Source organism: Hippichthys cyanospilos, chromosome 20 (genome assembly GCF_059441005.1).
Source record: "Hippichthys cyanospilos isolate Australia breed blue-spotted pipefish chromosome 20, RoL_Hcya_1.0, whole genome shotgun sequence".
In the NCBI taxonomy this organism is placed as follows: Eukaryota; Metazoa; Chordata; class Actinopteri; order Syngnathiformes; family Syngnathidae; genus Hippichthys; species Hippichthys cyanospilos.
The window spans coordinates 6,613,729-6,627,864 of NC_142388.1; the positions used below are offsets into that span (position 1 = coordinate 6,613,729).

General features: G+C 40.5%; 1 protein-coding gene across 2 annotated transcripts in view; it reads right to left on the reverse strand.

Annotated features, from left to right (window-relative positions):
* Positions 1 to 14,136, reverse strand: part of jag2b (jagged canonical Notch ligand 2b) — a 50,348-nt gene that overhangs the window by 4,324 nt on the left and 31,888 nt on the right. The window contains exons 8-24 of one of the 2 annotated variants that reach the window (XM_088403455.1): positions 13,969 to 14,082; positions 13,154 to 13,267; positions 11,658 to 11,771; positions 11,016 to 11,062; positions 10,754 to 10,927; positions 7,721 to 7,883; positions 7,428 to 7,589; positions 6,541 to 6,654; positions 6,292 to 6,405; positions 6,090 to 6,203; positions 4,287 to 4,403; positions 4,098 to 4,125; positions 3,434 to 3,519; positions 1,576 to 1,689; positions 1,367 to 1,482; positions 214 to 462; positions 5 to 136 (exon numbers count right to left, since the gene is read on the reverse strand). In XM_088403455.1, the coding sequence (XP_088259581.1) occupies positions 5 to 136; positions 214 to 462; positions 1,367 to 1,482; positions 1,576 to 1,689; positions 3,434 to 3,519; positions 4,098 to 4,125; positions 4,287 to 4,403; positions 6,090 to 6,203; positions 6,292 to 6,405; positions 6,541 to 6,654; positions 7,428 to 7,589; positions 7,721 to 7,883; positions 10,754 to 10,927; positions 11,016 to 11,062; positions 11,658 to 11,771; positions 13,154 to 13,267; positions 13,969 to 14,082 (2,072 nt within the window). The remainder of the gene's footprint in view (positions 1 to 4; positions 137 to 213; positions 463 to 1,366; positions 1,483 to 1,575; positions 1,690 to 3,433; positions 3,520 to 4,097; positions 4,126 to 4,286; positions 4,404 to 6,089; positions 6,204 to 6,291; positions 6,406 to 6,540; positions 6,655 to 7,427; positions 7,590 to 7,720; positions 7,884 to 10,753; positions 10,928 to 11,015; positions 11,063 to 11,657; positions 11,772 to 13,153; positions 13,268 to 13,968; positions 14,083 to 14,136) is intronic. The other variant, XM_088403454.1, reaches the window with a different exon arrangement.

Consider the following 14,136-nt stretch of genomic DNA (forward strand, 5'->3'; position numbering starts at 1 on the left):
TTACTATGGCCACTTCCACAGCGTCCGGACTGGAATGAGACAGGTCACACAGCAGGAGGAGCGTGTGGTCTTTCGCCAAACTTCGCGTGTCTGGAAGATACCTCAGCTCAAAGCAGATGTTCTCCACTGTTGTCCCCTAAGAGTAAACAGTAAATCACATTGTAATGTGAACAATTTCAAATGAAAAAGAAAAACTGAGTAGGTGGGACTCACCGGTGGGACTTTGTCTTTGTTGAAAACCAGCGTGATGCGGCCGCAGTTGTTGTCCAGGTGCCCGCTGTTTGGCTGGCATTTGGTGCTTATTTGTGTGAGGGCTTGGGAGCAAACCCCCCACTGATGGCAAGGAGCTGAAAAACATGTGAGGTATCTGTGTGCTTCGCATTCACGCCCGGCGGGGCAGGACCGACTGCCCGGGTCCTGGTTTGATCCCTGGAGGCGGCAGGGCCGTTGACCGCAATGAACCTGCGGGCGACAAAAAAAGATCACCGTGAGACATAGTGTGAGCGAAATCAAGCCATCTGGTGGTGAATGGTGATATTACAACGTAAAAGTAGAGCATTACGAAAGAAATTGAGCGTGAAGCCTGAAAAGCTGAATGAGAAATGTGGAATAATATGCAATGATTTATAATGACTGGTAAGGAGCTAGAGAAATGTAGAAATTACAGGAGAACCTTTTTGTGCGGTATTTAAATAGAAGCTCTATTAATTACCGTATTTTTCGCACTATAAGGCGCACCCTCAACTAATGACATATTTTAAAACTTTTTCCCTATTGAAGGCGCACCGGATTATAAGGCTCACCCTCAATTAATGACATATTGTAAAACTTTTTCAATCACAATATGTATTTGTACTCAAATAATAACTCTAAACTCTCAATAGTATAATAACAATGCCAATATGAGCAACCTTGTTAAAGTGTAAACACACAAAAGAAACAGGGAAAGCTTACCTCAGTTCAGTTCATTCCCCATCTACGAATCACAATCTCAATATTGATCCATATATAAGGCACACCTGATTATAAGACGCACCATCAGCTTTAAAAAAAAATAAGGCTTTTAGGTGCGCCTTATAGTGTGGAAAATACGGTATGCAAGTACAGCTTCACCTGCAGTTCATATGATGTCATAAATAGTATTGTAGCATTAATAAATCCCATCTCATTTCTATGAGAACCGACAGCAAATATTTTTCCATGGAAGTGGAGAATTTGAGGACATGAATCCACTGCAATGTACTTGAACTATATGTTACATTTTAATGATTTAGATGGAATAATCGTCTTTTTTTTTTTTTTTTAACCAAACCAAATGGACAGCTGTTGAATATTCTGAAAGCAGTTACACCCGAATAAATTCTACCTTTGTGCAGTCTACTTTTCCGTTGCCACAGTAGCAGTTGTTGCACTCCTCCTCCCATCGGCTCCCGTGCGGAAACTGAAGCCCGGCGTAGTGACACGACTTCCCGATACCTATGACTTTACACACACCATATAGGAAAGAGACACGTTGGACTTCCTGTACGCATGCAAACAGTCTAAATGAATGGATGAAAGAAAAAAAAAAGTTACATTCTTGACATCGGATTCCGGTTCTGCCGAGTGGACAAATGCAGCGAAAACCGTTGATCTCATCCACACAAGTTGCGCCGTAGGCACACGGTGAAGATTGACACTCATTGATATCTGAGGGACAAAAAAATGACATCAATTCGATAGGGTGTGCGCAGTTTTGCAACTACATGTTTCACAATAAGTTGCCATTGTTTTGGTAACATTAAAAAAAGGGATTTAAAAACGAAAAAAAAAAAGGTATTCGAATGGGCGTGCAGACAACTTTTATATCCTCTTCAAGCACAACAAATTATGACATAATGTGATGAAATGTGATAGAGCGATAAAAGCGTCCGAACGTATTAAGTGTGATTTCCCGGTTAAACTCTTTGCTGCCAAATGTGCAATCTGGATGCCATCCAGATGAAAATGATTTGACAATTGACACTGCAAATAGGACAAGATTGGACAGAAATATGAGTCATGAACATTTTTGTCCATTATAAAAAAGATGTGTGGCATATACAGTGCTCATTTTACTCGGGACTCAAACAGAGATGTTTGGAGTCCCAAAAAATTGTGCGGTAAAAGGGAAAAAGGTTCAAACTGCATTTACAGGACGTGAGCAAAAACCAACAACAGATATAGACAAATGTCATTGTAAAATTTATCAAAATAATAAAATGAACTTTCATGGGGTAACCAACTAATATAACAAAGCCCATTTTGGTAGTTTTACTTTGAGTGTTCATTTGTTTAAACATGTCTGTTTTGTTCTTCTTCTCGAGCTTCCAAAGCATTTTGTTTTCACTTTTCACTTTCTGGCTCAATGTTACCTAATATTTGTCACTGATACAAAAAAGACAAAAAAAAAATGCAGAGTTCATGTTGTTTCGGGCCTAAAGGCACTTTAAGGAGGCTTTTTTTCACTCCATAACAAGAACCTGCAGAAATCTCGCGACGAGACCTTGGGTAAAAACGAGACGTGACCTCTGAGATCAAAACGAACATGGCGGACGAACTTGTAAAAAACGTTCGTAAGTGATCATGTTTTTCTGAATAAAAGATTAACTGGATAATGAGTAATATTTCAATATCACGTGGGAATCTTTGACTTGACGATTCAATTCAGAATCGATTTTCCATCCAAAAACGTTTGATTCAAAACGATTCGATCCAATCGAAAAACGATTTCTGCTTCTCTCTATAGATGTGCAAATAATCGTACTGATAATCAACTTCAGCCTGCTTTGCGAACCAGAATAACAAAGACGCTTACGCAGTTTGGATTTGTAAGGATCAAGCCTTTTTCCCAAAAAAATAACATGCAGAAGACAACTGCTACTCTTTGAAACTAGCTATAAACTGTATAGCTTTTATAGGATAAAATAAGATGACATTTAAAAAGGTAGCAGAAGATACAGTACATACAAAGGAATTTGCAGTAGCATATATATATATATATATATATATATATATATATATATATGTGCGTGTGTGTGTGCATACATATTTTCCCGCAGTGGCTCCCATGCTCACTAAGAACGCGGGCCTTTGTCATTTAAGTTTCACACAAACAGTCGGAATGAGAAATCTCAAATTTAAGCCAGGACAGAAAAGGTGGACACAAAAAGAAGAAGAATTTCAGGGTCACTGGTTAATTTGTCTTATGTGGGCATTCGTGTGACTGTGTGAGTATAGAGGAGGGGTGACCTCTGACCCTCGGAGGCATTTCAGGACAAAGAAAAAGCCGAGAGGGCGCCATCCGGGGCTTGGATTTTGCTGTTGATGTGACCCACAATAGTCAAAGGATTTTTGTTTGAACCGCGCCGATGACCGTGCTTTATTATGAAATAAACCCCCTGTCGGCACTTACTGATTCTGCAGTCGGGGCCGGCGAACCCGGGGGCGCACTCGCATCGAAACCAGTTGACTCCGTCCACGCAGATACCGCCGTTGTAACTAGGAGAGGGCAGACATAAATGACGATTAGATGAGAGTGTACAAGATCTCCATCCTTTCCTCTGGCGACAAAGCTCATTGTGTGTATGTGTGTGTGTGTTTGGCAGGGGGTTACAAAGCTCAATTCAACTCATCAATACAAGCTTCCACCTTTCAGATGCTAATAGGCGTGTCCACTCCCTCCCCTCCTTTCCTCTCATCATGCCACTCTTCCATTCCGCCTCAAAGCCCGGCCCGGCCCAGCCGCCCCCCCCTCCAGGTCGCACAGAAAGACAAGGGACATGTGCACCACCTCCTCCTCTGCCTTTCCACCCCCCACCTGCATTCACCATAGGCTAGTTGGTATTACTCCACCACTCCCTGTCCTATTCAATTCCCCAAAGCTCTCTGCTTGCTGAGATGGGCCTTTGAGGCTTGATTTGAGGACACCTTCTATTGCTTTAAGGGAGTTCCCCGCACCCCTTGGTGCCTTGCGAAGAAGTGTAGAGAGGAGGGAGGCTAGGATAAATGGAGGGGAGGATGGGCGGGGGAGCTTTGACGACGCCGCGGGAGCGTGTGAGGCAGGAAGCGATACGTACCACGGATGAGGGTTGCAGTCGTTTATATCTGTGGAAGGAGCACAAAAGACATTTAGGAAGTTGTTTTTTTGTTTTTTTTTTTTTTACATCCATGCCAGCAAAGTTGATTTTCTTACAATATTTTATTACAAAGATGGTGAGACCTGACACATTTTTCAAACACAAATGAGAGAAAAAAAAAACCCTTACTTTGGCTGCAGGTGGGTCCTTCCCAGCCTTCTTTGCAGATGCAAGTAAAGGTGTCAACTCCTCCAACGCAGGTTCCGCCATTAAAGCAAGGATTGGAGGCACAAGTGCTGTTCTTGGCTGTCAAAGATTCAGATTAAAAATAGCTTATTAAAAAGTAAAAGGTGGAGCCTTTTGTTTAGAAAAGGTGTCTGCTTCTGCTGACTTCAGAAATCTTTCTTTTTAACAAGTAATAAAAAAAAAAAAAACCATCTATCAGAGGTTCTCAAATGTGTGGTACCCCTGGGGATACATGAAGGCACTTCAGGGGGGTACGGGAGATTTTAACAGGATTTGTGAAGGTAATCAGCAAATCGAATGTTTTTTTATGGCATGACGGGAAAGGTACATGTTTCTTTTCAAATTAAAAGCAAATTAATTGGAACATTGATGAACTTAAATTGTGTCATCGTGACTCCTTCGCAAAATGTTGTACGCTTTTATATTGTTTAAGTTTTAAACAGATATACGTTGTCATATTATTGACACAATTTTTTGGCAAACAAAGACCAAATCTTCAAATCTACAAATGCGAATCCAAAGATAATTAAATCAGACATACACACTGCACCGATCTATACTCTACAAATATTGCATCTTGGTATTAAGAAAAACATGTAAAAAAAAAAAGTCCCTCAAAGTAAAAAAACCCTTGCATATTTGCTATTAGTCTTTAAATTAAGCTTAATTCTCTGTATAGTTTTTATTTATCCATCATCAGACCACAGATCTGCTAAAACTGCAGTAATTGCAAACCATTAACTTTATTTACGCAAGCAGCGTCAATTAAAAATGTTGACTGAGACGAGCCTCTTCAGCGTTGACTGTTAAAAGCCTTGCACCCACAGGCAATGTGTGCGCAAGCTAAATTAAAGACAAGCTCAGTCTACTTATTAGGTCGGGTTAATTAGCAAGCGATGTCAACTTGAAACAAACGGTAAACACTAGTGGTCTTTAGCAACAACATGCAAGCCAAAACTTTGAAAACGGTTTCCCATTCATTAGCACTACAACAAGGTTTCCTTAGGTATGTTGAAAAAAAAAAAAAAAAGAAACCCAGATTGTTTGCCATCTAGAGCAATTAACAAACACCTCAAATTGAAACATGAAGATTGGAGCTTTTGAAAGCCAACACATTCCTCGCCTGTGAAAAAAGAGGAAAAAGTTGACCAAGTCTGGTCTGTCGACAAAAAAAAAAAAAAAAAAAAACAATATTTGAACCACCGTTTTTTTTCATGGATTTGTCTTGCAGATGTACGCAATGTTAAAACGGCAGCAAAAAAAAAAAAAAAACTGGATATCACAAATAAGGGAACATTGACCTCAAACTAGCAGACAGCACCACTCAGTGTCATTTTGTCAAAACATTGTATATAAGTGACTTTAAGGGCAGCATTACCTGTGTAACGTACATATGTGTAAACTAAATGGTCGTTTGATTGTTAGCCTTAAATAGTAATCGCTAGCACGCTAATGCTAATCGCGATTGCTAACCAGTTAACAAGCATTTAAGGGCAGCATTACCTGTGTAACGTACATATGTGTAAACTAAATGGTCGTTTGTTTGTTAGCCTTAAATAGTAATCGCTAGCACGCTAATGCTAATCGCGATTGCTAACCAGTTAGCATAGGTACATTTTGTTGATGCATATAAATATTGAAGAGCTATATCTGCTAACTTCAACTCATCCTTAACCATAATAGCTTTTCTGGAATAATCGAGATGACAATGGATTTTTAGAAAGATTCGACGGTGACGGCTCTTACCTGTGTTGCACGTGTTTCCTCCCCAACCAGGCGGACAGGCACAGCGGAAGGTGTCCCCATGGTCATAGCACGTGCCTCCATTACTGCACGTGGTCGCGTCACACTGACTCTCGCCTGTTCCGGATCAAAAACACACATTTGTCAAACAACGGCGACATGGATGTAATGTATAAAGATGAGCAGCATGAGACTCATTACTCACGCGAATGGCAGGTCTTGCCCTTCCAGTTGTCGGCGCACTCGCAGTAGAAATCGTTCACGAGGTCGAGGCAGCGGCCGCCATTCTTGCACGGGTTGTGCCTGCACTCGTTAACATCTGACATATTTGACACATTTGCGCCATTTTAGTCCACTATGACCATTGAAGCAATTCGATTAGTTTACCGTAAGTGAACACGCAAAATTCGCCACATCCTGAAGTCAAAAAGTTAAGTGCACGCTGGGAACTTACTGAGATCGCACAGTTGTCCCTCCCAGCCGTCAGGACAGAAGCATTGAAACGAATTGATGCCGTCGATGCACGTTCCCCCGTTTCGACATGGGCTTTTGAGGCAGTCGTTTATGTCTGGAACATGAACATGGGCCAAGTAATGTTTTAGGAGACCCCAACAACTTCAACAATTACAAGCAATGCATTTTCAACACTTTAAATTGCTCAATGATTTGACAAGAAAAAAAACTCACACTGAATTATAGCAAACATTTATGAACGAAAAATAAGGACAAAAAGTAATTAACCAAAATATGACATTAAGCTTTGGCCTGATTCCAGTGGACAAAGTTACCAACATTTACTTTTAAATTCTAAGTAATAATAAAAAACAAAACAAAAAGGGGTAGTCCATGAAGAAGAAGACGAAAAAGAAGAAGAACAGGAAGTTATTGACCTCATAGAAGCTAACCAACAGCTCCACTTTTAAGATTACTGGTGGAATATTGTTGATTGTGACTTTAAGAATACATATACCATTAAGTATGTGTGAACTAATGGGTGGTTTGTGTTTGTTAATATTAAATGGTTATTGCTAGTGTGCTAATGCTAATCGCGATTGCTAACATGTTAGCATAGGGAATTTTTTTTAGTCGAAAAATTCATGTACAAAAGATACTAAATGTTGAGTAGTTATATCTAGTCCAACTCACGTTATAATTGCTAGCATGCTAATGCTAATCTCGACTGCCAATAGGTTAGAGTAGGCAAAATATATGGGACAAAAAAAAATGTATAAAATATAAGAAATAGAGTAGTTATCACTACTCCTTCTCAAGTTCAATATTAGAAGATTATTTAAAAAAAAAAAAAAAAAAAACTCGCTGTCAACTTTAGTAGATACCTACTTTCATGACAGTAGATACCGCTGAAGCCCGGATCACAAATGCAGGTGAAGTTGCCAGTCAGTCCGCTCACACAGCGGCCGTGAGTTCCGCAGACGTTAGACGAGATGTGGCGCACTTCTGTGGAGTCGTTGGTCGCTATGGCAACAGTGCAGCTGTCGATAACTGCGAGCAAATAAAGAATAAAACGGCAGTTACTTCCTCTATTTGGCCGTTTTCTATAGCACAGTTTATACAAGATAGCGGATGGCAATTTTGTGACCTGTCATCTTATTTTATTGTGAGATTAATGTCACCTTGACAAGGGGTGCTTTTGCAGTCCACCTTGGGTTGCTCACAGGTTTTCCCCTCGAAGCCCTCGGGACATGCGCAGTAGAAGTCCTGGACCATACTGTGGCACTTGGCCTGGTTCTGACACGGGTTTGGCTCGCATGCATCCGAAGGGGACCAGATCTGGATCTTTTTGGAACGAAAGAAGTGGGAGAAGAAGTCAAACCAAAGAAAAATGCTCCAATATGCTTATGAAGATAAAAAAATTAGGAGTAAAGCTTACCAAATCTCATTGAAAACGTTTTTGAAGGAACATCACTAGCATGGTAAATGACTTGAGGGCAAAAGTTTGAAGGGGACGGTGCTAGCAGACACATTTGGTGATGTATTGACAGGGCGGTTGAACAAAGTCTAGATAAATGACCAGAAGTGCCACCCAGCGGCATGTTTGTCTTTTTTTTCTTTTTTTAACACACTTCAGTGCAGTTGGAGGGAAAATGTCCAGGTTTTTGTAAACATCACTACTGTGCATAAACGCTTGGGCTGCACCCGTTGCCATTTAAGGTGCTGAGCAGGAGAGTTAAAGCGGGTCAGCGGAGTGGGTGAAGTCTGCGGTCACACGTAGTTTATTTTAACCCAAGTGTCATGCGCACATACCAATTTTCTTTACTATTTGGATGTGTGTGGTCAAAGCCAGGAACACTAAATCATTACATTTGAGTGGTTTCCGGAGCATTGACTTACATCGGGGACGTCATTTTGGAGGGCATTATAGACTTCTCCGTATTTTCTTTTCAATCAGATGCGGTACTGGTATTGTAACATGATTATGACAGCCATGTATTTTATTTAGGCAGGGTTGTTTTGCACAATAATGCACTCTAAAATAACTCAGATTACGCCAAAAAGCGACTGACCCAACTTTTCGGGTTAAACGAATAACCCATAAAACAAAGCTAAAATTTTAGTTTCGTGGGGTTATTTATGCCAGTCAAATTTGGGGGTAAATGGATGTACCAAAAATGAGGTAAGTCACTTTTTTTGCTATTATAATGTTAAGCATGTATGACAATAAAAAATAAAATAAAAAAATAAATAAATTCCACAGTATTTACTTCCTGTGGCAGCTAACCTATGCTACCTTGGCAACCAAACTTAGCGAATTGTCACAGACCGACAAAGATGGGCATTTATGTATATTTACATTATAAACTGTATGATTATCATTATAATTATTTTAAAAATTGAACGAAAGATGATTTTCACTCAAGCAACCTTATTACAAGGTAAGTTGAAAATAGTTCTTGAAAGATTAGACTAATCATGAAATTAACCATGGTAAAAAATAATAAATAAATCAAAATTCATCAGCACTAATATATATATATATATATATATATATATATATATATATATATATATATATGTTTCTCTACGTGTTGACGAGCACATTTAAGTCTGTTATCGGCACATTCCTAGTAAGAACAGCGACTGTGTCAGGCTGTCAATGTTTCTTTTCAAATCAAGAGCAAATTCATTGGAAGTTGGAGCAATGTATTGGTAAATTGTGTCATATGGACTTTGCAAAGTGTGCTATGCTTTCAATTTATTAAGGTTTATACGGGTGCACAGTCATTACTGACACCAGAGGGCTGAAAAAAATATTCCACAGGAGGTAGATAATTTAAAAAGGGCTACTAACCACTGCTCTGTCTATGCATAAGACAAAGAAAGTAACACTTGGGTTTGCTAACTTTACAACACCCATAAATAACAGTTATCAGCCCCACAATGGTAAATTTGCATTACTTCAAGGGTTAAAGGTAACGCTAAAACAAAGTCATGGTAGCAGTATTTTCATGACCATCATCATCTAAATATATGGCTTATAAAGCCATTTTTTAAATTTTTTTTTAGCAGGTGTGTAGACAACACCACGGCAGAAATGAGTGTTTAGTAGTAAGCGGGCAGCAACCCAGCGTCACCTCATTCAGCAAGGCTGGTGTATATAGTGGAGAAGCTAAATCAGGATTGGCTCCTGACCAGCAATGTCCTCCATTCAGGCCCCAAGAGAAGCAGAACAGAATCAGTTTCCTCACAGCTAACCTACATTGGCTTCAAACGCAAAACTAAATATAAGAGATTACTGCGGGGAGACAGAGACATCATGTGATAGCCGCTACAACAGGGACAGGTGCTGGACTGTACACGTCTCTTGTTTTGCTCATCGTGTATGTGCAGTGATTATGAAAACTCATCTTGCATATCCTGGTTTATTAGTAGAGACAGAAAGAATGAGTGGCTGACAGCTGAGCTGCTCTATACCAAAATATTTGGTCTTTAGGGTTGACAATGTTAACTAACTACATGAATCTGACACGAATTCAAAGTCTATTATATCCAAAGGGAGGTGTAGTTTAGAAATACGAACTGATTGGAGGTTGTCCTAAATTTTACAACTCCTCTTGCACAGATTCCTAGTAAATTTATGCAAAGATACAATTCTCAATCAATATTTCTATGGTTCTCAAATGGGTGGACATGAAGGCATATAACACACGATTTCTGCAGGTATCATGCTGTGGCAGGACCAGTACATGTTTTCTTTTCAAACTAAGAGCAAATTAATTGGAACAAGAAGGTTATTACTTGCAGTGTGGGCATCTTACATTTTCGTCAGTTGTCAGTGAGCCCCCCCATCCATCATCATCAGGTCGCCATTTTTTTTCCACACAGAAGATCGTCAAACAACGGCTGCTCCGTCACTCATGTTAATGCCCGCCTCTGACCCGTTCATACAACGTTGTACGCGTTTGTTTACTTTTATACGGATGACCGTCATCAGTGACGCCATTTTCCCACGGATGAGCCAGAAATAAAACGGCTGACTTTAAGCAATTAGAGTACGTCGTTAAATAAAAATCCTCGAGGCATGTCAGGGAAAAATAGTAACAGTAGCAATTGTTGACCACCAATTGTTGTTGACCACTGCTGAATGTGCCTTAATTTCCTGTTGCTTCCAGCCAGAACTATAAAAAAAAAAAAAAAAAAATGCGTACCTCACACAGTTGTCCTGCAAACTCCTTTGGGCACTGGCACACGAAGCCACCCAACACAGTGTGGCATTGGCCTCCATTCTGACAGGGTCTGCTGTCACACTTATTCCTTTGGATTTCACAGTGAGAACCCACAAAGCCTGGTGGGCACTGGCAGTGATAACCGCGTGGGCCGTTCTAATGGAGACAAAAAGAAAACCAAAAAAATGGTGTCAACCTTCCGAGTGGAATAACGTGAAGATTTTTGGACCGGAAAGCGACCAACCTTGCAAGTAGCTCCGTTCTGGCATTGGCCGCGGCAGCTGCTCATGGCTGCGATCAAAATCCAGACGTTAGCGCACATTGTAAAATCGGTGGCATGATTTTTAACCCTCGTGTAGTATTTTCACCATTTTTGGGTCATTTAGTCAAGGGGCAGTCAGATAACTAAGCGGTCGTGCCATGTTGAACTTTTGACACGTTATCACCATGTGGGTGAAATTTCAGCTCCCTTGTGCCTTCTTTTAACGTTTTCCCTTTGATGTGAAATGCCTTCATCAAAGGATTGGACAAAATACCACACACGGGTTGAAATCAAGGCCAAAAATGTGAAAAAAAGAGAAGATACTAGTAAAGCTGAGGATCTGTTCATGCACTGAATCCATGCAACTGCTTTCATGAGGGCAAACAGGAGCGCTTGATCGCCAAGACAAGAGAGGAACAAGTTACCGCATGTGACTGAATGAGTGAGCCTGATCTACACCTATGTTGTGAGTCCAGAAGGTGAGTGAAGGCGTTTAAAAAATGTAAACAATGATTTATTTATTTATTTCGGGAAGAGGAGCAGCTCAAAGAAGAAGCTGCCGATCGAGAGGTCGGAGGGACAAACATTTCAAAAGGAGCGACTAAGATGTAAGGAAATACTGACTGATGTCACAGTTTTGTCCGGACCATCCCCGAAAACAGTCGCAGTGATATCCACCAATCAAATTTTTGCAAGAATTAGCGTTCGCACACGGCTTTCTTGCACACTCATTAGCATCTGTGAAAGCAGGAAGTAAAAGGAGACTACGTCTATGAATGGGGACATAGCAAAGAAAGTACAAGCAAAAGAGTAGCAGAACATTTTTTTTTTTTAACTATCCTTTTTTTTTATCTATTCGCATCAAATGCATTCCAGTCTGGAGACAACATTTCATGCACAATAACAAAATCTAGATATGAAACCGCTTTTGAACACAAATGTTATGAAACGTCAGCTTCATTTAAGCTTTAAAAAAAAAAAAAAAAAAAAAAGATGGATTTTGCTTTTTGGGTGAAGTTTAAAGTGCCAAAAATGATCCGATTCAATCGGTTGAACGATTTATCAGTTGGGCCCAAGCTTTTTATTACAACGGACTGCTTGAAATTCTTATTGTGGACTGGTGGACATCCTTCCTCACTACAAAATGCAATATCAACAGAGGCCAGAGGTGGCGCCAAAAAAACAAAGTTAAAACCAAAGAAAGCACAAATTAATGAACTAAATCAGTTCCAAAACGGCCTGGTACCAGTTGATCCACGGTACCGGCTGCGGATTAGCGGACCTCTGTTATAGAACATTATTATTATTATTTTAAAGACATTTCTGGACCAGACGTCATTTTAAAAGATCAACTCTCCAAGAGTATTCTGCTCTTCTGTATTCTTTTTTCATGTTTTTTGGGGGATTTTTTTTGGAACATTCATTCATAGATTTTTTTTTTTTTGTGACAATGCTTGACACTATATCCAATATTTTTGGGATTGAATTACATTAATAGGTATGATAGTGTCTCCAAAATCCTTTAAAAAAAAACATTAAACACAGGCGTTTAGATGGGAAAAAAAAAAGGCTGAAATGAGATGCAAATAACAAACGCCCACCTCCTCCACAGACATCTAAAGTGTTACAACAAAGCACTGCTGCTCAAATATCTAAAGGCATGGTGAAGTGGGGGTGGGCAGTCTGCAGGGGGCCCTTCTGTACTCATGCACACACACACACACAAACACCTGTCTTCCCACTGAAACCCTACACTTAACACACACATGCACACACTCAACGGCAGGTAAGACTGGGAGCTGATTGCTGCTTGTAAACTGAGATCTAAAGCCGGTAAATTGAGACGGGCTCTTGGGATCGTTTTTCCGGCCGCCCCTCCCTCCCCCTACACACCCGGCTTTATTTACCAGTTGTAAATTTCCTGGCCTCAAGCCTGTCATGACCGCTCGAAACCCACCGCTCACTCCAAAACTAAAGGATCCCGAACAGCGAGTAACTCTAGCGGCATCCGAGACGATGTGGATTTATAATAATTTTTTTCACAAACGATTCCCTTGAGGAAGAACGGATGCGTCACACGAGAAAAGTGTCAAGTCGGTCGCGAAAACAATGATGCTCACCAATCTGGCAGGTCTTTCCTTCCCACTCTGGCGGGCACACACACTCGAAGCCATCTTCACGGTCGATGCAGGTTCCTCCGCGGGCGCATGGATTGGAAGCGCAGTCGTCGAAACCTGCATACATAAAATATAGCGAGACAGTTTTGGACAGTATTGGAGATCGGAGATGCAGCTCTAGTGGGGAAAAAAAAAGTCTGTAACATCCGGTTAGCAATCACGATTAGCCTTAGCGCACTAGTGATTACTATTCAAGTGCAACAAACACTATCATTTGGCTCACACTTACATAATGTTACACATGTAACAAGGTGAATAACTTCTTCATTGTCACCTTCTTCTTGACAGCCTCCTACTGGTCAAAACTTTAACTTTTCTACAATCGAGCCACTATTAACTGTTTGTAGTGACAGGTTATCTTTTTGGGAAGTTCTTTCCTTGATTTTCGAAAGCTCAATGAGCTAATGTGGTCTTGAGTGAAAATTCACAATTACATTACTGTTTTTACCAGAAATGTATGTCAAGACGGTCTTTGCATGTCTTTTTTCGACCAAAGTACTGCTATGGTATGCTTATTTCACTTTGCAAGAATTTAACAATATTATTGTCATTTTTTTCCCCAATTTGAAAAGATTCCAAACAGGTGATGTCCCATTTTTGGCTGAGTCTTTCTCCCTTGCCGCCATTTTAACACCGCTTTCACGAAAAGTTCAGCGTAAAAAACGGTGGCGCAAGGTGGATATTTATGGTCCAAGTTGACATACCCGACTTGGTCAACTTCCCCCCCCCCAGCCCAAATGTAAGGCATGTAAGCTCACTGTTGTCACAGGTTGGACCTTCCCAGCCTGGTGGACACTGGCACTCAAAGCCTGCAGGACCCTCTTGACACGTCCCGCCGTTTGCACAAGGATTGGAAACGCAGGCGTGCTCGGCTGACGGAAGCGCCCCAAAAATAAAAACATTATTACTTAGGTTGAAAAAGGGGA